Genomic DNA, 23,183 nt, shown 5'->3' with positions numbered 1-23,183 from the left:
AATAATAATAATACCAACAACAACAATAATAATAATAATAATAATAACAACAACAATAATAATAATTCTGATTTCGTTTATGAACGTCTCTCTGGAAAGGGATGGGATTCATTTCCAGAGGACTTCCCTTAATCCCGGCTTCAAACCAGGAGCTTCAAAGATCAAGGGTTTTCCTAAGGATGTTGGTGGTACCTATAATTGCAGAGGTTTGAAGGCCACCTAAAACATCGGGGATTTGTAGTTTTTTCAATTGTCCTTCCAGACGACTTGATACTACTCCTAGTGTATCAACTACGACCAGGATTATTTGTGTTTTAACCCCGTGTATATGCCTTATCTCCAAGGCCAATGGAGCATAATTGCTCCACTTCTCGTTCTCCTTCTCTCTCACATTCCTATACCAGGGTACTGAGAAGTCTACAATCTGCCAGTTTTTTGAAACCTTGTCAATGACGACCAAATCCGGACGATTATGTTCCAATTGCTTGGTCGTTATGACACTTTTGTCCCACCATAACTCTACCTTGCCATCCTCACTTGTTCTCACTTCATTAGGCACCTCCTCAAACCATTTTCCAGCACACTTCACTTCAACCCTCCTACACACCTCCCAATATATCCGGAGTCCCATGCGATCATGTCTTTTGCGGTACTCTCTTTGGGCCAGTCCACTACACCCTGCTGCAAGGTGCGAAATTGACTCTGAGGTCTTACCACAAATCCGGCATTCTGCAGCAATTTCTTCTCCTAGAACCACTTTTTTGAACAATCGTGTTCCTAATGTTCCTGTGCTGCACAAACAAAAGCTTCAGTACTATTAGCCAGATACCCAGCTCTAAGCCATTGCCATGATCTTTCATCAGCCACTTCTGCTATATCCTGGAAGAACCTTCCATGCATTTTCTTCCTAGCCAGTTCCTCTGCCCTTTCTCTATCCATACGTTTCACATAATCAGCCTTGGTCTCACATACCTCCACTTCATTGGCCACAACCTTAAGCATCTACTCCCCACTTCTAACCATATGCTCTTTCAACGACATCTCCTCGGTTCTAACACAATCTTTTACACTTTTCAATCCTCTCTCACCATCTTTCCTCTTTTGATACAACCTTGCTATGTTAATTCGAAGGTGGCATATACCAAACATTGCTAAAACTTTTCTTGTTTTGATATCCATGGCATGCAAATCCTTGTCAGACCATTCTAAAATTCCCGCACTGTATCTCAAAACACTGACTACCCATGCATTTACTGCTTTCATTAGATTTCCTCCATACAGGTTCGACTTTGCAATTAGTTTCACTCTTCTAAGATACTCCTTCCTGACTTTTTCTTTAATTTCTCTGTTCATGATGCCTACACCCTCTAGCACTCCTAAATACTTATATCCTTAATAATAATAATACCAACAACAATCACAACAACAACAATAATAATAATAATAATAATAATAATAGTAACAATAATAATAATAATAATAATAACAACTATAATAATAATAACAACAATAATAATAATACCAACAACAATAATAATAATAATAATAATAATAATACCAACAACAACAACAATGATAATAACATAATAACAATAACAATAATAATAAAGCTAACAACAATAATAATAATAATAACAACAATAATAATAATAATAATAACAACAACAATAATAATACCAACAACAATAATCATAATAACAACAACAACAACAAAAACAACAACAATAATAATAATAATAACAACAACAACAATAATAATAATAATAATAACAACAAAAATAACAACAATAATAACAACAATAATAATAGCAATAATACCACCACCACCACCACCAACAACAACAACAATAATAATAATAATAATAACAACAACAACTTTTTTCTCTCAAGAGGTAATACTATAGCTATAAAATAAAATAGATCTTAGAATCTTTATAACCAATTAAATAAATATTTTTTAATTTTATCTTTGAGTATTATGCATGTTTATTGAAAAGAAAACAAATAAAATCTAATTCGCTATTACATGGTGTTCTAATAGTTGAAGAGTCAATGACATAATCCAATAAAAAGAAATTATCCGGTAAGAATAAACAGCATGAATTCAGAAATAATGAAAAAAGAACGCATTTATAAGGACAATTTTGAGGTCTATCTAATGAAATAACTGAATTTTATTATCATTTTGTAATAGCTATCCCATACGGCTTTGCCCCAGACACAATGAAGTCATTTTAGTTTTTAATTTTCATGTTTCCACATTTTAAAACTTAACCTAAACACTTCTATTATATTCTACAAGTTAAAATGATTTTTTACTTTCAGATAATTATTTAAGAATGTTTCATATAGACTAAGTAATATTTTTAAATATATTGCAGCAAATAACGTTATTATATTACTAATAACATGGTACAGAGATTACCAATGAAAACAGGCTAGTCAGAACTAAAGTTTGCTTTGTCAGTTTAAATGCTATTTGGATTTAACTTTGTAAAATTTACAAGATAACTTTATATGTTGGATTCTATGAAATGCTAGGTATATATATATATATATATATATATATATATATATATATAATAATTTATAAAATATATATGGCGATTAAGCTACACTGAATATTCTGCGTTTCATCCACTATAGGATTCGTCAGGCTTATGCACGAATTTTGTGGTTGCTTCTTGTTATTATATATGTTGAGGATTTCTAGTTAGTCAATCAGCTTTCTAGTATCCACCGCGCCCCCTCCTATCAGCCAATGGGCATGCATTTTATCGAACAAAGGATCTGTTTTAGAACTAGGTTAGTGGTTTAAGGTAGATCTTTTCCTTCCTTTTTTTTTTTTATATATATAAATATACCTATGTGTACACACATACATGCACATATATATATATACATATATATATATATATATATACATATATGTGTGATCGTTTATGTGTATTCATGTTTATTTAATTTATTTATTTGTTTGTTTTCTATTGTTATTGTTAGTTTTAAGGCTATTTTGTATCGCTATCCTAGAGTAAGTTTTATTTTGTGAACACAGTTGTTTGCTATTTCTCGTCTACAGTTTAATAGATTTTGAGGTTCTTTAAAGTACAGGATAGCAAATTTTTCATGGAGGCATAATTTACATGGGTCGTCTAAATGTCTGCACGTGGTAGCTTGTCTCATTATTTTCCATTCGACTACCGGCGAATGTCCGCTTTCTTTGAGTTCCCAGTATTTATTCGCTAGTGTTGTTTTTATATGGTGTTTTTTAAACAAGAAGCAACCACAACTAGCTCTACCTACGTATTGAGCACTTTTGAAGTAAATACTTAAAGTTTACGCATAAATCTATACTTTCGTATATTAAATTTATGTGAGTAAATGAAGTAGTTATATATATATATATATATATATATATATATATATATATATATATATATATATATATATATATATATATATATATATATATATATACAGGATGTCTCAAAAAGATGTATGCATACTCCTAAACTGTCTTTGCACTTTAACAGCGTTTTCATGCTTCTAGTAGCATTTTAGAATGATTTTTTCTTCAAAGATTAGCCTTGCTGCCATCATTAAGATCGATGAGTTTAATCTGCAAAGAAAAACAAACATCTGGTTTAAAATTATTTAAAGTGTGTATACATCTTTTTAGGACACCCTGTATATACCATTTTACTTGTTTATTTTTTTGTTTGTTTTCTCTTCCTTTAAATTAAAAATGTGAATATTGATTAGAGTAATTGATGATCCTCAATTAGGCTAAATAAATAAATTCCATATTTCTCATATGTTGGTGTCAAATATCAATATCAGCTATTATTTAATTTTGTACATCATTTTATTTTTCAAAATAATCTGTAGATAATTTTCATAATTAAGAAAATATACAAATTATCTATATCCTTTTTATGAGCACAGGATTGAACCTGTATCTTAGAAATAATTACATTAATCTCCTCGCTCTTTCTTTCTCTCTCTCTCTCTCTCTCTCTCTCTCTCTCTCTCTCTATATATATATATATATATATATATATATATATATATATATATATATATACAATTATGTTTTTACTATAATAATTAAATACCTACAATATATATATATATATATATATATATATATATATATATATATATATACAATTATGTTTTTACTATAATAATTAAATACCTACAATATATATATATATATATATATATATATATATATATATATATACAGGGTGAAAAAACGGTCCCCAACTGTAATTAATAAAGTGTACGCGGGGCCGTTTTTTGGGGGGGGTCACCCTGTATGTATATATATATATATATATATATATATATATATATATATATATAATGACTACTTCATTTAATCACACAAATTAATGTACGAAAGTATAATTTTATGCTTAAACTTTAAGTATTTACTTCAACAGTGCTAAATACATAGGTAGAGCTAGGTAGTAAGTTATAAAAATATATATGGCAAACAACTCTTTGCATAAGCCTGACGAATCCTAACGTGGATGCAATGCGAAATATTCTGTGTAGCTTAATTGCCATATATATTTTTATAACTTATATATATATATATATATATATCCTCACATATCTTTTCTCTCCTTACATAATCTCCTTTTGCTCTATTTTACCCTGTCTACATTCTATTTCTTCCTTTCTACCCCCTTTCTACACTTTATCACCTTTCCTTCTCTTTCTTTCTCTAACTCCATCTCTCTTTCTCTTTACCGCCTCTCTTCCTTGCTACCTTTCTTCTCTCACCCTATCTTCTTCTCTCTTCTTTTCTCTTACTATATTTCTTAGAACCTTATCGATATTTTCATAATATCCTTTCCATTAATTGTTTTCTATAATTACCTCAAAATGGCAAATCACAATGCAAAACTACTTTCACATGTCACATGAGTTGTGTATCTGAATAAACATTTTCCATTTAACTCCGAAATGTTTCCTTATTGACCAAAAGATTATCCTGCTCACAAATCACTCATCAACAGAACACTTGTTCTAATACTCGTCTATTTGTTATGAAATAACTTGATTCAGAAACGTGAAAAAAGAAGCATGATGTAACTTTATCGATCCTTGACTTTAACTTGAAAATACTATTTAAAAAGTAGCACGGTAACATAAGTGCATAAGCACCCAAAAATTCATTGAATTGTTTTTGCTTTTATTTGGTTGAATTTGTTTTATATGATCAGGATTACTGTTATCTAATCTATATTCATATGTAAAATTTGGAAAAGGAAATTCCTTCAAAATTCCATCTAAAGCAAACATTTCAAGATCAAGATCATATATGATACAGGACTCCATTGTCTACAGTATGGGCCAAGTAGCGAATAGAACAAAAGTTATTGCCAAAAAACTGTGACTTTGACCTTTTTCTGTAACTTTGTTGTTTAACCTAGATATCTCAAAATTTAATCTGTTCAAAGTTAGACTATGATTAATAATTTGACTAAATGCTGAACTTCAATTTCTCGTTCTCTCTCAGTAGAGGAGAAATCCTTCACGACTGAAACAATTTTAATTTTTTGTTCCTTTTCTCCACGTTATAAAAACGACCCTGGTGTCTAACTCTGTCCCGTGGGGAGGCATTGTAAATAGGAACAACAAATGCTGCTGTCATCACGTTTTTTTTTTTTTTTTTTTTTTTTTTTTTGTAAGGGGGTAGCAGATTATGTTTTGGATGGTGTTGTTGTTGTTCCTATGAAATCAGATAATTGTTGTTGACATTCGTTTTCTTAATATCTTTTTTAATTAGAATTATTTCTACGAAGACATCGGCATCTTATGGGAAAGAACACGTGAAGGTTGCCAGCATCCCTAAGTAAAAGTGTTTATATGTAACAAACTGGATTCGAATTTGGCAAATCCAGGTTGTCAGCCCGTATCGTTAATTTCTTAGCCTCTGACATCCCTCTAGTGGTAGTGTTAGTGGTGATGATGATATTTTTTTATACAGATCATTAAAACAATATTCGGTATATAAATGTGTATGTGTATACTTAATAAAGCAAATTTAGTTCTGAACTCTTGTTCAGTCGGCTCAAATGTCTGCCGAGAAAAAGGTGTAAGCTAGCAAACATTCTTCGTTTTATGTTTAATCATGCTTCTCAATCCTGTCGCCACAAGACTGTTCTCATTCTAAAGAAATGGCATCTATGAAAGGGTTCTCCACAAACTGGCTAATAATTGGATGCTGGAGCTTCTTCCGACACTTCTCCCCCTCCCCTCCCTCGCACACACTTTTACTCCCCCCTATATTCCCGCTTTACTAACATTATCATTTGATGGGCAAAATACTGCTTCAAGCAGATTTGGTGGCAATTCTCTAGTTAATGACTTATTTGCCAACCACAGCATTAAAACTACAGTGTTTGTCTGTGAGGCTCCAAACATAGGCAGCAGCAATCAAGACCCATCACCTTTCTACCTTTCTACCTCTCCATGCATGTGTGGGTCGAGTGGGGAGGAGATGGTGGCGGTCATGATGGTTCCAATTCTACAAAGCCAGACTTTTTTACACTAATGTCTCTAGTGCATCCTCATTATTTACATGTCCCCAAGAAGTGGCTCATTGCTGGTGCTACAGATTTTACATTCTGTTTTCTATTACTCCCCAGGGAGTGGAAAAAGGGGGAAAAATATGCTCTTATTTTGATTACTCCATCACAGTGACAGGTATATCCATAGCTGGTACCTTCCCTAATTTCACCCAATGCCTCTCCGACTGCCCTCCTCTAAGATAGACTCCAATTTTCATTCTATAATGGTCCCAACTATTTCCTTTCTTTTCTGCTTGAACTAAACTGTATTTCCTTTTTTTATTTCTATTTTATATATATATATATATATATATATATATATATATATATATATATATATATATATATATATATATAATGAATAAATAAATAAGAATAGCATAAATGACTTGTGCACAGTTTGTTAGGCCAGCTTAGTACCCTGCAGATGAATTCAACTTTTATCAGTAAATATTTGAGAGAGCAATCTCTGTTCCATTCTTTTTCCCCCACTTACTTTCATATAGTTTAGATTTTTTTTATCATAGGCATTTTCTTTGTGTTGTCTATTGAATTAGACCTTTTTCAGCTTGCCAAGTAAAAGTCCTAAAAAACGTTATTTAAACTTTGTAAAACAAACAAATGTTGTTTTTTTTGTTGTTATCATTGCATATAAAACATGTATTCTTTTATATTGATAATTGCTAGTTTAATTAATAAACACTTGATTCTTTCTGAACATATTAGCTTCCTGAATGAAAATGCGGCAAACATTGATGTTATTGTTTTTTCTCTCTTTCGTTTTGCAAAACTCAATCATGTTCTGCAAAGTCAAAAGTAAAAATAATTTTTCTTTAAAAAAAAAACCCAAACCAAACCAAACAATTTAAAACTTGTTGATATTAGATTTTGCCAAATGGATTTGTGGATTCTAAGTTTTATGTTAACAGCAAGCTTGCCATAATTAGTTGAGTCAATCTTGAGTAATGAAATGCTGGTATGACAAAATATCTTTCAAGTTTGATATATAGAAAGCAACCTCTAAACCGCCACCCAACTTGAAGACCCGTAGATTCTGTTATTCGTGTTATGATATTTACACATTGATAGTAGCTAGAAAATTTATGTATTAAATGTTAAAGAACTCTTTTAAAGATAATAATAGTTTGCATCATGGGAGGATGTCATCTGTATTCCCTTATTATTTTCATATTGATAATTCTAAGCTTAATTAATAAACTATTGGTGCTATCAGACCAGACTGTCTGAAGATACTGGTTTCCTAACCCAAAATGCACCAAACATTGATATTATTATTGATTTTATTTCTTTTTCTTTTGATTTTTCCTTAGTCATGTTCTGCAAAGTCAAAAAGCAAAAATAACAATTTTCCTCTACAAAAAAAAAACACCATGAATAAATATTTGCAGATATAAACAACTTGAAGCATAGAAAATTTTTGTGTTCATCATGGGGGGGGGGGGGATAAAACAGTTGGCTCTTCATCACATGTAATCTTGCGTTTGTATTCAAAACAATTTCTTAAAAATTCTGTTAAACAATGAAAAAAAGAAAGTATTTTAATTACTGCTCAACCATTTTAGCTGTGAAACATTTTCCATGTCAGAAAAACCGTTTTTCGACAAGACGTGTGAAGTGAAACGAATGTTTATGCCTACTGACAATATTAGAAACATGGAAACGTCACTTTTACGTGACCTAGCGATTGGTTAGGAAGAATACCTTGCAACATGGAAGGAAAACAAACTAATCAGAAGTTCGAAACGTTTCAATAATTATGCACACATGAAGATTGGATGAATCTTTTAGTCGGCCATTCACATTTGCAAGAGTAGAGTGAATAGAGAAAGGAAGTTAGTATCCATTTAATTCTGTCAGAACAGTTCCAAGAATATTGATGTGCAAAGATAAAATCAATAACTTGAAATTAAGCAGTTCCAAATAATGCTTTGTGAACTTGCCATGGATGGAGGGGTGGGCATATCAGAACAGAATAATAGGCTGATTATGTTGTATATTTATTTACATCCTCTGCATGAAGTTAGACAAAGGTCAGGTGGGGTTTTGAAAAGCCAATGAATTCTGGCCTACAAAAAATGTCTGAGCAGATCTACCGGCATTTCCTGATACCTTAAACAATTTGCAACAAACTCTTTCTTAGAGTGAAGGTAAAGTCTGGGAGTATGGACCTCCTAGAATGAGTAACATCTTTCCTCAGCCTGACAACAACAAAGTCACTGTTGGACTGATTAAGGACATATCCCCGACTGGTTCTAACTAGATCTGTGAAAAATAATTCATCTAATACCCAACATGTAGATAATCAGTATTATTTCGATTATTCAGACTACTATTCCAATCTTGGTTGTTATTTTTACAATGTTTTGACAGATGTAATCAACGACCATCTTGAGGTGCCTCTTTTTAAACTTAAGAACTTTTGTCGAACTCAAAAATCTATACGAGTTTAAAGTAAAGTTGATATCACATTAACCTCTGTTTTTCTATTCCGTTATTCTTGCAATTCTCGTAACCATCTTTTTTTTCTTTTCTATTCCATTTTTTCTTTCTTTCTTTCTTTTTTGCTGTTCCTGTAATCACCTTTTTTCTTTTCTATTTATTATTATTGCAGTTCTTGTAATCACTTCTTTATTTCTATTAAATTATTCTTGCAATTCTTGTAACCACCTTTATTCGTTTCTATTCTGTTATTGTTTCAATTCTCGTAGCCACCTATATTCGTTTCTATTTTATTTTTCTTACAATTCTCATTAACACTTTTTTTTCTTTTCTATTTATTCTTTTGCAATTCTCGTAATCACCTCTTTTTATGTTAGTTGACAAATAGATGATGGTTATTGGAGAGATAGATTTTTTTTAGATGATTTCATAACAGAAAAATGTTGTATTGCACATTTTATTTATTCATTTCTGTTTTGTTTTATTTTCCCCAATAAATATTGTATTAAAAATCATTTCACCAAAAAAACAATCGCGCTCATTGTGTCGCCATGTAAAAGATTGTCTGATTGGTCTTTTAACAATAATTTCGTTTCGGGGGAGGTGGGAATAAAAAAAAAGCAAAAACTAAATAAAAAAGGAGAAAAACAAACAAGTTTAACAAAGTGCGCAATACTCCATGAAGTTGATTTTTCAATGAATATGGGCTAATTAAGATACATTAATTAAGTCCAATCAGTGGTATTGTCTGTCAACTGAAGGTCCTAATATCTCCACACTCTTATATGTTTTGAGAAAGGAAAAGTAATAAATTACTGTTTGTAGCAAACTTGTCTATTAAATTGTTACTCTTATTGGTTATTTAGTGTCGTTAACTTATTACACATATCAAATTTGGCCAAACAAATTATCATCTTTTGTCTTTTAATAAAGAAACGATAGATCATTTTTTTTGCCTTCTAATCAAAATAATGTTGTTTTTTTTGGATGATTTGTATTATTCGGCTACTATTCTCATCTTGAGTGTTATTCTAACAACGTTTCGGCCGATGTAACCTTTGACCTTCTTCAGGTGTCTCTTATTGAACTCAGGAATCTTTCTATTGAACTCGGGAATCTGCATGGAATTTTAAACAAAATCCTTCTCTTCCATCATTTATGGCCAGGTAGAAATCTTAAATAATTCGCAATTGTATTCTTTGTATCACTTTATATTGAGGATTGAACCTTCAACTTCGAGAAATGGGTTACTTACAACTGAATTTTTCTTAGTACTTTATCCGTTACCCCATGGGTTCTTACAGATAATTCTAGTATAAACCTTTGGAGCCTTAAACTTATTCTTGTTTTTAGGTGCACAATCGTATTACTTATCACCCTATTTATTACTAGATATTAAAGATAGTGTTTTTATACTCTTGTCTTAAAATTTCGTTTTTCTGTTGTTGTTGTTGTTGTTGTTGTTGTTGTTGTTGTTGCCGCTGTTGCTGTTGTCGTCGTCGTTCTCCTCCTCCTCCTCCTCCTCCTCCTCCTCCTCTCATAATAAAGATCAATGTATATTTATATACATATATATAAATAAGTAAATATCTTCTCTCAGCTTATTCGGGGTTATTGCTTCTTGCCACTAGACAAAAGATGCAGTTTTTCATTATGCAATCCTTGTTTCACTATAGACGCATACACAAACGCCTGTCCAAAGGGTATCCATTGTCTCTCGAAACTATTTTTAGTTGTTATTATTTTTATTTCTATACCTAGTCGTTGAAATATTATTGCATAGTCTGAGCGTTCTCGATATTTAGTGCCTCTCTCTTTTGATCTGGTTGGTTAAATTGCAATTATTGGCTCTGGTCTTGATTCTTCTGGAGTTCTTTCACTTGGATCTCCTCTCTTGCTTTTATTATTGTTGGTGGTGATGTCACTGTCTCGAGTGGGCTCTCCACTTCTTCCTCTAGTACCTGTTCATTAAGCCTCTTATCGTTTGGAGTCTATTGTTCAGAGTTGAGTCAAATGTCAGACGTTCCTCCAGTCCATCTACCATATGATCTAGTGATTTGTATCTCTCCTACCTGTCAGTCACACATCTTTTTTTAATACCATAGAGCCACTGCTTATCAAGGTACAGAGGCCACACGGGGATATGGGTTAATAGGTGTCAGGTGATACAACATCATGATGATCAGTGATGGTGAAAATTGGATGAGTTGATTTATTTTGGGTTATGACTTGAAAACGCCCATATTATAGTCGACTGGAGAGCAGTTCCATGATATTGTGTTCCACAGATGATCAGTTCTGGGACAGGGAAAAGTACTGTTCATGGAATTTTCGTTTAGTTTTAGGCACGGATAGAGAGTTAGGGAAACTACTGATAGTGATTGTAGCCAGTCGAGTGTTTGCTGTGAATGCCTCATGGGGTGAAGGCATAGGGTGAAACTTAGATATATTTGTGATTCTGTCATGAATTAAGCTTATTTGTTAGTATCTAAAATCTTGAAATGTATGCTTAATTTTCTTTTCTTTTATCATTACAGCATTGGACAAACTTGGATATCAACATATATTCAATATGGGTATGCAGGTAGAAATAGTTCAACCAAACATTGTGTTTGACATTGCCAGCTTAATGCTATATGGTGCACAGGCAACACCTATCCGCCTCAAGATCTTATTGGATCGACTCTTTAGTGTCCTGCAGCATGAAGAAGTGCTCCAGGTGCTGCACGGATTTGGATGGTCCTATGAAGATTATGCTCGTGGATATATCCTCCAGGTCAGTTTCCATTTAGTCCTTAACTGCTTTTGGCTTTATCATTTCTTTCTTGATTATTTAATCACAACAATTAATAAGATTTATTTTATTTAATATAATAATCTGGCAGCATCATACATTGTTTGTTATTCAATTAAAACTTAAACGTTAGTGTTCTTTTTTTTACAGTTATTTTCATTAGTTCATATGTCCCTTACGTTATGTGAGATGGCCATATTGATGAATACCACCGTAGACAGCACTAATAACATTATCGATAGGATACTGGTCATCGGTAACAGTCTATGATGTCACAGATGACCACTATTCTATCAGCATATAGTTTGAACTGATATCATATTTATCGGTGTTTAAAGTTATTGCATTAGATTTCTTTGTATACACACAAACAAATGAAAACACAGCATGAATAAAGTTTTAAATTAATTGAAATTAATTAAAATAAAATAGTCAAATATAGTCGAAGGTGACTCGAAGGCTCCTTTTTAAGGAGTAACTACATCAAAGTGTTGGAGAGAGCGTTACTGTTGGCCCAGTGTTTAATAAGAAAACAACATTTTTGAGTCTTTGGTATGACTCGAGCAAGGATTGAACTCTAATCTCTCAGACCATTAGCAAACACTTTTACCATTATTAAGGTTATGATACTTGTTATTATATTATTTTGTAGATTAGTAAATTTTCACAGACTCATTTTTTTTTTCTAAGTTTGCAACTTTTTTGTATAGTTAATACATGCAAAATACTTTTGCCTTGCATTAATTACCATATTTTTCTGACCAAAATTGCAAGTGATTTTGTATTCTGGTTTTGTTGTATTGAATTTTCATAGTATTTTAGCCGTAGCAAGAAAACTTTTAGATTCATTTCCTTATTTTGTCTTGTAAATTAATGCTTGAATTATTATTGACTAATTTATTATCAAAGGATTGTTGGATTTGGTTTCTTTAAGATATTTTTAATAAAGAAAAATTTAAAAAAACGATAAGATGCATGATATATTTTGAAGCTTTTTACTGAAATACACAAGAAGTTTTGAAATCAGTTCAAATATTTGAGATTAAATTTGATTGGTTAAAAATTAATATTTATAAATATTTTTTTTATCTTTATTAGTCATCGTTTGATTTTCTTTCAAAGTATTTCTTTTTTTTTTTTTTTTAAAGTTGATCTAATTATATAATAATTAGAATACCCGTCCCAGGACTGATAAAATGAATTCCTCAAATAGAACAGTTCTACATCACTTTTAATGTCTGCTTACGGGCATTAAAATTAAGGTATAATGATATTAAATCTTATGTCTAGAATCCTTATTCTAATTTTAATCCAAATTCATTACATTATTTTGATTCTAGAAAAATTTTTAATTTAAGGCTCACAAAGATAATTTAAGCCTTAAGAAGATATTAAAATCCAGAGACCCTCACTTAATTGATTTCTAATCATTATGGATCGAATTCAATGAGAATCTGAAATATTTGAATTTTCAAATGGAACATTGTGTCTATATTATGCCCCATATAAAGCCATTCATAAATTATATTGATGCTGTACACTTAATGAAATCATCTGTTAATAATATTAAGGAAAACAAATTTAATTCAAAATTAATAAAAAAAGGAATGCAAAAACTTGTTGCTAGTGGTTCTCTCCCCTTCTTGCACGAATTCAAATGTGATGATTTGCAACCCGGATGTTGACAGGAACAATAAATAATTTGTATTTGAGACCAATCATAAAAAACACAACTTTCTACTTCTGTCATTGTCTAAGTAATAAGTAATGAGAAATTGCTCTCTGTATTTCTACCTTTTGGCACATAACACTTATTAAGATTTGCTTCTGGTTCATCTTATATAAAACTGATATAGACCTCGTTTATACTTTATCAAAGGCGAAATATTACTTCTGTATGACATTGCGTTCAACAGTTTGATGCATTTCATGTCTACAGAAAAGGTTATAAGAGATCATTCATACACTTTATGTTATGCGGACATTTTATCTGTGATTGTAAAGTTGGGAAATTTGTTAACTTGATTGTGGTTGACATATTATATATAACTTATTCCATTCCACCTACCACCACCTCATATCTTTTTCCCATTCGTTCACAATATTATTGTACAATTCTCGATTATAAAATTTATATTACCGTTGGATTTCTTGTAAAGAAAAATGTACACGAGAAAAGCAGCATTGACCTTGATAAACGGTTTTGTTTTCAGTTGTGTCTCCGGTTTGTGTGACAGATATAGATAAAAAGAGACTACAAAAAGTAGAGCTGGAGGAAGGTGATAGAAGGAAAGGGGAAATAATTATCAAATAGTTTTAGAAACAATATAAATATTGACAACCTGTATATATTTTTTTTTTCAAAATAGGGGACTATGTATACAATGGTGGTTCTTCGTACGGAATAAGTTATAAAAAATCCTTAATACAATCCCTATTTTTTATTCTACCCGAATGGATCAGAGAGGATTACAAACTGCATTGTTATGGTGACTAAACTTATGCATTCATGAGCTGAAAGTTTCCCCTTTTTGTTACAAACATTGACAGTGTGAGATTAAGAAAGCAATCTCTGTCATGGACGTGCGTCAGAAGCAGAGATGCGTCATTGAATTCCTATCAAAAGTGCATAGAGAATGATGTTAACTATGTAGAAAAATAAGTTATGGAGCACAAAAGGTCGTTCGTTTTAATGGTACCATTCCCGTCTTCATAGGTCTTCAACTTTTTGAGTAAAAATATAGGAGGCTTTACTTTTGGAACGACCCTCGTACACAATTATACTTAACGCTATTCTGACACCTTTTCTGTCATTGTAACATTGTAATATTTGTTAATTTATGCCTAATGACCTTCACAATTCTTTCTATTTCACGTATCGCTCATTTGCAATGCTTTCTCATTTTTTTCCAATGCTTATTATGCTATTAATAACATTGTTGTTTTTATTTGAACTGATTTCTGCTTTTTTAATTTTTACTGACAAAACTAATTGACTGATTAATCGTCATGTTATAAAAATATTTTTAATTTGACTAGTATTAATATTAGAATTATTTAATTTAATGTCACAATTTTTCATCTTATATAAAATTGCTGATGAGATTTGGAGCCTATTCTGTATTTTGTTCATTTTCAATGGCTTCAAATAATATCATTTTATGTTATAATATTTAATATAATTTAATATAATTTATTCGTATATTTAACCAAATTATACTATATTTCTTGAAAGCTTGTATGCATGCAACAGTAATTCCCATTAGAAACAATATTTAAGAAAATGTATATTTTGTAATCATATAATTTGATATTGTCAGTCTATCTTTTCCATAAAAACTGTGTCAGTTGCTTAAAACATTTATATTAATATGCAATACACTCTGCAAAGGTTTATTTTTCAGTTTTTTATTCAGTTTAATTTTCTATGAAATAATGAAAAATGAAAAAGTTCTTTAAAGCATATAAACTATTGTGAGCCATCAAAACGATGCAGATATTTTTAATTTATTTTTTATATCCTTTAAAAATAAATTTAAAATATTTCCATTATATATAGATGGCGTTTAACGACTTTCTGGGAAATTTTAAAAATGTTCTATATTTAAAATCAACTTACAATCATGAAAACCTTGTATGATTATTTTATCAAAGAATACATCTTTAACAAAGCAAAACGTATCAAGATAAGAAGCTCAACACTATTAAGAGGGGCAAACAAATATATTAAATGAAAGATGAGGAATAAAAGTTAGATATAACTATTATATCATCTTAACTATAAAGAAAAGTAAAGGAGAAAATTAAGAAAAAAGAAATGTCAAAGTCATAGATTTCGAAGCTAAATGCTTTTCTTCAGAAAAGGAGAACGGCCACAATCATACAAAAATGCAATATATATATATATATATATATATATATATATATATATATATATATATATATATATATATATGTATATGTATATATATATATATATATATATACATAGATATATGTAAATGAGATAAGTCACAGATTAGAAATCAAGTGAATTGTCTGTCAGATATTACATTGAAGTAATACTTTCAGGACGTTCCTAGCCAAAAAAGGTAAATATAAAAATATAAAAAATAGAGTAACATATAAGTTTAATGATTAAAGTTAAATTCTGTAGATTAAAATATATACAAATATATTCAAGTTAAGAATTTATTGTTTGAAACAAGGAATATATGGAGAAAAATTATATTTATTTCCTTAATCGATGGATTTTCAATAATGGCTCATATCATCAGAGGAAATGAAATGCAATTAGAAAAATGTTCAGCTGTGAATAAACAAGTATTTTGCTTTTCAGCACATATATTGAAAATGTTATTTAAAACTTATTTAAATGGTGCTTAAAAGTCATAGGAAAAGGATATCATACAACCTGGGCAGTCCAATATCAGAATGAGTTCAATAATTTCCGGGATATTACTGCCAGGTCGGACGAGTAATGATCCAATATATGATGAAGGACTATTTTTATGTTTCAATAATATAAATCCATTACAGGAGAAAAAAATGTTTTCAAAACAATTTTAATATAAATTTATCTTGTATAAAATAGCTCTAGTTGAATTGTTTATATTTCAGCTTATATGTTTTTTCATATATTTGATCTTTATAATTATTGCCATTAGGATGCAGTATTTGATAGAACAATCCTCCATCCTATGTGTCAAGATAATCTTTTCATAAGTCACATTTCATTATTATATCGATTATTATTATCATTATTATATTATCATACCTATTTACAATGCCTCCCCACAGGACAGAGTTAGACACCAGGGTCGTTTTTTAACGTGGAGAAAAGATACAAAAATGAAAATTGTCTCAGTCGTGAAGGATTTCTCCCCCACTGAAAGAGAGCGAGAAATGGAAGTGCCGCATCTGAAGAACAGATACTACACTTTGATATTCGCCAAAAGGCCAAGTTAACTAATTATTATTATTATTATTATTATTATTATTATTATTATTATTATTATTATTATATAGTCATCATCATCAATTTAACGCATGTTCTACATATAATGATTTAGAAACTATCCCATCTCTGCCAGATCTTTATTTTATCCTTTTTCCTCTCAAATCTATCCTTACCATTTATTTTCCATGTGTTCCTTAGTCTTCCTCTGTCAACCGGCTTTGCTATCTCAGCTGTTCTACTCCTACTAACCCAAGAATTATTACCCATTTTCTTCTGTTCTACATACACCTCCATATACTATCCAGATTTAATCTTCCTTTGCTCAAATATATGTATGTTTTTAAGATCCATACTACACATCCATCGTATACATTTCCCTCCATCCAACACAAACATCTCCAAGCCAAGTTTTATTTCCATACACCATCACACTGTGTGCACACATTGATTTTATTATACAGAGAAATTTATTTTTGAACTTTTGCATTTAAATATTCGGAACTAATATGTTCACATATTCTTTTAGAACCAAATCTGATTTAAAGTGTAATACAATATACAGACACCAATATTATTAACTAGTAGTACAATCCAGTGTTACCTGAGGTTAATTAGATTCAAAATTTGTTTTGTAAATATGTCTATGTTAAAAGAAAACCAAGGACAAAATTTGATTTATTAACTTAAATGCTATTTAGGTCCAACTTTTAAAATACAAGTGACATAATTTTTATATTAGACTAACTGTATTGATTCAGCATTGCCTGGGACCCGTTAGGATCAAATTTCTTTTGTGGATATTTTGATATAATAAAAAAGACGGAAGACATAAGTAAAAAATAATGAAAAAAAAAAGCAAAAGCAGATAAAGAACAATAACTCTTCATAAAAGAATAGGAGTTATTCTTCTTAGATGATTTTTCTTTTAAGGTAACAATTAGAAAACTTTGGATTTATTGTTTTCTTAAATAAATTTTAGTGAAGTATGCTAGTCTACTGGAAATAACATGGTATAACAATAATAAATGGAAAATGAGTTGTCAAAATAAAAGTTTGATTCGTCAGCTTAAATACTATTTAGGTCTTACTTTTAAAACCTCAGTTAAATAAGTTTATATATTAGATATGTTTGTATAGTTGAATAAGAATATTTGAAGAGAGAGTCACTTTCATTGAGATGTATTCGTTTAAAAAATGTTGACAAATAATAATTGTCAATTGCGCGCAATTCCTTTGATTAGCAAGATACTCTCTTTAAGCATAGCTTGCTCAATACGGAATGCCCTTGTGTTGACTAATGTGTCTTAAGGTTATATGAGAAAGAAAGTCATGAAGAGCAGGGGGAAAACTTCCTTTTATTTTCTCTATCTCTCTCTCCCCACATCCCCTGAAAAAATCCTCTATTACGGCTAATATCCAGTTCAGTCCCACAGATAATAACAATCAGAAAAGAAGAAAAAAGAATATCCCCAAAGAAATGGTTCTCTATGCGAGAACTTCACAGCAATGACAAATGTGACCGCTTCTTATGACTCATCTAGGCATGCTGTGAAACATTGATTTCTTGGCCTCTTCAATTCTACGTGTATTCTTTCACAGAAAATTGTCTTTTGTCAAGCAATATCTTCTTGTCGTGTGCTATGTGGTGCCGATTATTATATGAGTGACACACAATTATCAAATTGCTTACATCATATGCAGTTTTTTTCCCCCTTTTCTTTAGTTCTACTCTACATCGGATCTTCTGCTCTGTTTCCAGCATCTTTTCGCTCTTAAAGTGTCTGCAATGGATGCTTATACGATCTGCACGTAGATATCACTTCTGTTTTTGACGTTTGCCATTTCCTTAAAATATCATTTTACTTGCAACAAAAAATTTACCTCAATATTGTTTATGGGTTAACGCTTAGCTCATTCTTTCAAATGTTTACGTTAAAAATAGCAAGTATTTAAACGTAATCAAATCTAACATATACCGTCATTTTGTGAGATTTTGAAAGTTGAACCTAAATAGTATTTAAGCTGACATATCAAACTTTGATTCTGACTAGCCAATTTCCATTTGCTATTGTTGTACCATGTTATTGATGCTATAATAACATACTCGTTCTGTATATTTGGTATAATGGGAAACCATTTGGTAATAGGATGGGAGATCAAGGTTTAATCCTCGGCTGAATCAAAGACTTAAAAACATGGTAATTGATGCTCACTTAGAATTATAAAAGGAGGCTCAAGAGCAAGTATAGTAATCCTGGGAACATTTTGGTGGAGCAGCTTATAAAAAAGAGGGCTCCGGGTTGTCCTCAACTATAGTTAGTCACTTAGCTTTTTATAACATAGTTTGCTACAGTTTATTTAAAACTTTATATGGTCCTGTTCAGACAACCGATAATATGAAAATATATTTCAATTATGACCGAAAAATCGTAATCAGCAAGGGGAACAACTGATATTTTTTAATTGGAGAATATAAAAAGAGATGTTTCTCTAACAATTAAAGTCTATTTTTTTTTCTATGTGCAAACAAATAAAAATTAAAATGATTTCATTGCATCCTGGACAACTGTAAGTGTATATTTTTAAATAAATTATTTCGCTTAATTTTATAAAATTTAGTTTGATATTATCTTTAAATTGTATACTAGATCATGTAAAATGCTTTTGGTTTTATAGCTATCATGGGTGCTCATTAATGTATTGATGAATCTTATTGTTGACTTTTTATACAAAGGCAAAACTGTAATCAAAGTTATACTGAATTGATAATCGATATATTTCGTGATTAGTTTTAACCAAATTTCTGAAATTAAACCTTTACTTTTCTCCTATTTATTTAACGTCACTTCTTGGCCTTCGAGACAAGATCAAAGTGTAGTATCTGTTTTTCAGATGCTGCACTTCTATTTCTTGTTCTCTTTCGGTGGAGGAGAAATCCTTCACGACTGAGACAATTTTTATTTTTGTACCTTTTCTCCACGTTAAAAAACAACCCTGGTGTCTAACTCTGTCCCGTGGGGAGGCATAGTAAATAGGCACCTGTTCAGAGTTCAGATGTTTTCTCATATCACACAAGTTCACTCTCCACTGCTTGCGATTCAAGAGTTCAGCTCTCTCCAAATTCAACTCTGCGTGGTCATATCTGATCACTTGCTTCCAAGTTTTCCTTGGCCAGCAAAACTTCCTGCGATTTAAGACTTACGGCAACGGACGACCCACATGTTCATACCAACATAATAGATATATCGTTAGGATAACCTTTATGCTTAACAAATGTCGTGCTTTCAATATATATTTTTTTAATTGTTAATGATCTCTTGATGTTGAAAACTAATTCAGCATTTATTTATTTAAAATAATAATTCAGTCTTTTCACAGAAAAATATCCAAGTTCTATCATCGCTAAGAATCGTGTGTGAATAATGTTAATTTGGAAACTGTACATCTAAAGAATATTTATCTGTACGAAATGGTTTGCTTCCATATATCATTTGGTGGTGTGTGTTGCTGACACGATTTTGAACTGTTGTAACTTTGGTAAGCCAACCTTATGGATAACGCTGGTAGGTTCTGCATCATATTTTATTTGAATAAGATGCTATCCAAACTGGTTTGCCACCTCTGAAAGAAACAACAATCCAACTACAATTCAAGTCGCTTGATGTCTAATGGTTGGAGGTTGTGTTCAGGTTTATGGCTCTTCCTTATAAATCGTCCGTAAACGTTTCATAAGAGCGTAATCAAAGTAAAAGTAAATGGAATCATGTGAATGCACAATAAATTGGTAAAATAATATAACATGGCAGAAAATAAAACACATTTATGCATTAAAAATGGATCCATGTAATGTTTTTGTTATCTACAGCGAAATAATATTTTTATGATAATTATTGTTTTCGGTCAAAAGGTTTACAGCTTAAAGATTTCTTGATAGTTTTGTGGTATTTTCCCATTGTTGTGTGGCTAGTTCTTAACTTTGATGAAATGATAATGACGTGACACAGATTCTCACAGAATGACACTTTATTTCATCAATATAGATATATTGATCTATTCTGTGTATATATGCAAATGAACACATCTACTGAATACGTGTACCATGCTATAACATGAGTATATATAAAGAAACGGCACTAAACCTATGCGGGTTTAACCGGCTTCATCCAAAGGGAGTATGAAATTTACAAGCGGTCCCCAGTTGCATGCATATCCCCATTAGGGGAGATGACGACGTTAGGTTTTTGTAGATCTTGCTGGGAAGTGTCTCCTACATACAGCGTCTGGAGTTCCCAAATTAGTCACCCATTTGGTACTGACCAGACTCAGCATTGCTTAACTGGTGATCTAACGAGAACCGGTGTGTCAACGTGATTACGTCGTATGAGTGTGTGTGTGTATATATATATATATATATATATATATATATATATATATATATATATATATATATTATATATACTATAAAATTTTTATAGATAAATTAGTCACAAAAGTGATCAGTGATGTAGCATTTGTCGCCATTGATTTGTTTAACAAAAAAACGTTTTTTGTTGAGAGAGTTGAGTTGCCGTCTTTTTTTGTTCAAATCAATTCTTCTATTTATTTTACATAATCAACAACCGTTATGCTCAAACATAACCTTTTCTCGTTTTATTCAGAAGGATGCAGGCATTTTTATTTTCAATTAAATCTAATGAGCTAACGTGTCAACCTTCATCAAATAATTTCAGTCCTCTGATTTTTACAACTGACTTAATTGGCCGAGTCATTATTGTTGACTTAGTCTATTGCAAATAATGCCATGTCCTCCTTTTGGGTGGCATAGCTAACATTTACCCTTACATTGCTTAAATATTTACAATAAGAATCTTTAATATTGTATTTCAGTTGCACCAATTCTAAGTAGTATAAAAATAATAAACTGTATTGTATTCCATCTCCTTTCTGTTTGTCCACATGGATTCTAGATTAGAATTATTTTTATATCACATTATTTTATTAACAATATTATTATAGTAGCATATCGGCATGGAATCAATGTTGTTTAAAGATTAAAGCGTCTCTTCTCTGCATCAATTTACATCTGCTAACACAATTAGTTGAATGGAACTCATCACGAATATGTTAACATACCACCATTTGAATTGTCTCTGATTGGCTTAGTCTCAAACTTGATGTTTATAAAATCTGTCAAAACATAATTTTTGTTTTCCTTTACTCATAGCGTGTACATCATGAGGTATTCTGTAACAAATAAAGTCCAGCAATGTTACTTATTCCAGATGTCATTGTCTTATTGCTGTAGCTAAAAGAAAAGTCATTATAATGTTGAGATGAGTAGCAGAAAAAGAATAAGCTAGTATTCATGTTGATGGAAATAGAAGTATATATATATATATATATATATATATATATATATATATTAGTGATGGGACGATTCTAATAGTTTTCCAGATTCTTTTTTTAAATTTCCGATTCTTATACAATTACTGATTCTGATTCGTTTTAAATTTCTAAATATAGAGTGAATATGCAGATTATTGTAAAAACCTATATAATAAGCGAATATACTTTCGCAAACATAAAAATATACTTGTACCTATTTACTATGCCTCCCCACGGGACAGAGTTAGACACCAGGGTCGTTTTTTAACGTGGAGAAAAGGTACAAAAATAAAAAATTGTCTCAGTTGTGAAGGACTGATCCTCCACCGAAAGAGAACAAGAAATGGAAGTGCAGCATCTGAAGAACAGATACTACACTTTGATCTTGACCAAAGAATGATATATAAAATTTTAAATTAATGATAGCTTAAAATTGATTAATATTTATCATTTAATCATTAATACAAACAAATTAAAAGAATCGTTTTTGGCATCATAAAGAAGGCACAATTGTTTTTTGATTCCAATACGCATTCCGATACTTTAACAAGTTCCAATTTTTTCAGTTAAATATATATATATATATATATATATATATATATATATATATATATATATATATATATATATATATATAGCATGTACCACGCGTTAGTTAAAAAAATAAAGTAACTGATCTTAGGTTCAACAAGAAAAAAAATATTAACATGTCTGGTGGGTGTACCCGAGTTTTATTGATTTGGTCATGCTGGATCTGGGACAACATTCGATTGGTCAAAACAAATTGATTTGTCAGCACCCTTATGTTGCCGAATACCTTGCATAATTTTTGGCCTTGATAAGCGACGATTCATTTGTAAAAAACAAATGCGCCTTCACTTTTTGATTTCCCATTATTTCGATCCACTGTGAAGTCATAAAAAACATGTCACATGTATGCATATGTGTAACACAATATCAAGCAGAGCCACTCTACGGCATGAACTGCTTCTGTTAT

General features: G+C 30.8%; 1 protein-coding gene across 3 annotated transcripts in view; it reads left to right on the top strand.

The window, feature by feature from the left end:
- The window catches only part of LOC145249689 (zinc finger protein basonuclin-1-like), a 305,499-nt gene that overhangs the window by 176,097 nt on the left and 106,219 nt on the right, over positions 1-23,183 (top strand). For 2 of the 3 annotated variants that reach the window (XM_080111489.1, XM_080111488.1), the window contains exon 1: positions 11,590-11,823. The exons of the other annotated variant lie outside the window; for it this stretch is intronic. In XM_080111489.1, the coding sequence (XP_079967615.1) occupies positions 11,620-11,823 (204 nt within the window). In that variant the 5' untranslated portion in view covers positions 11,590-11,619. Of the gene's footprint in view, positions 1-11,589; positions 11,824-23,183 lie in introns of those variants that run through there. 3 annotated transcript variants of the gene reach the window in all.

The sequence above is a fragment of the Euprymna scolopes genome, chromosome 28 (assembly GCF_053919585.1).
Source record: "Euprymna scolopes isolate OS-2025 chromosome 28, ASM5391958v1, whole genome shotgun sequence".
NCBI classification, from domain to species: Eukaryota; Metazoa; Mollusca; class Cephalopoda; order Sepiida; family Sepiolidae; genus Euprymna; species Euprymna scolopes.
Note: the sequence above shows the minus strand (reverse complement) of the source record. Positions and strands in the feature narration are given on the sequence as shown.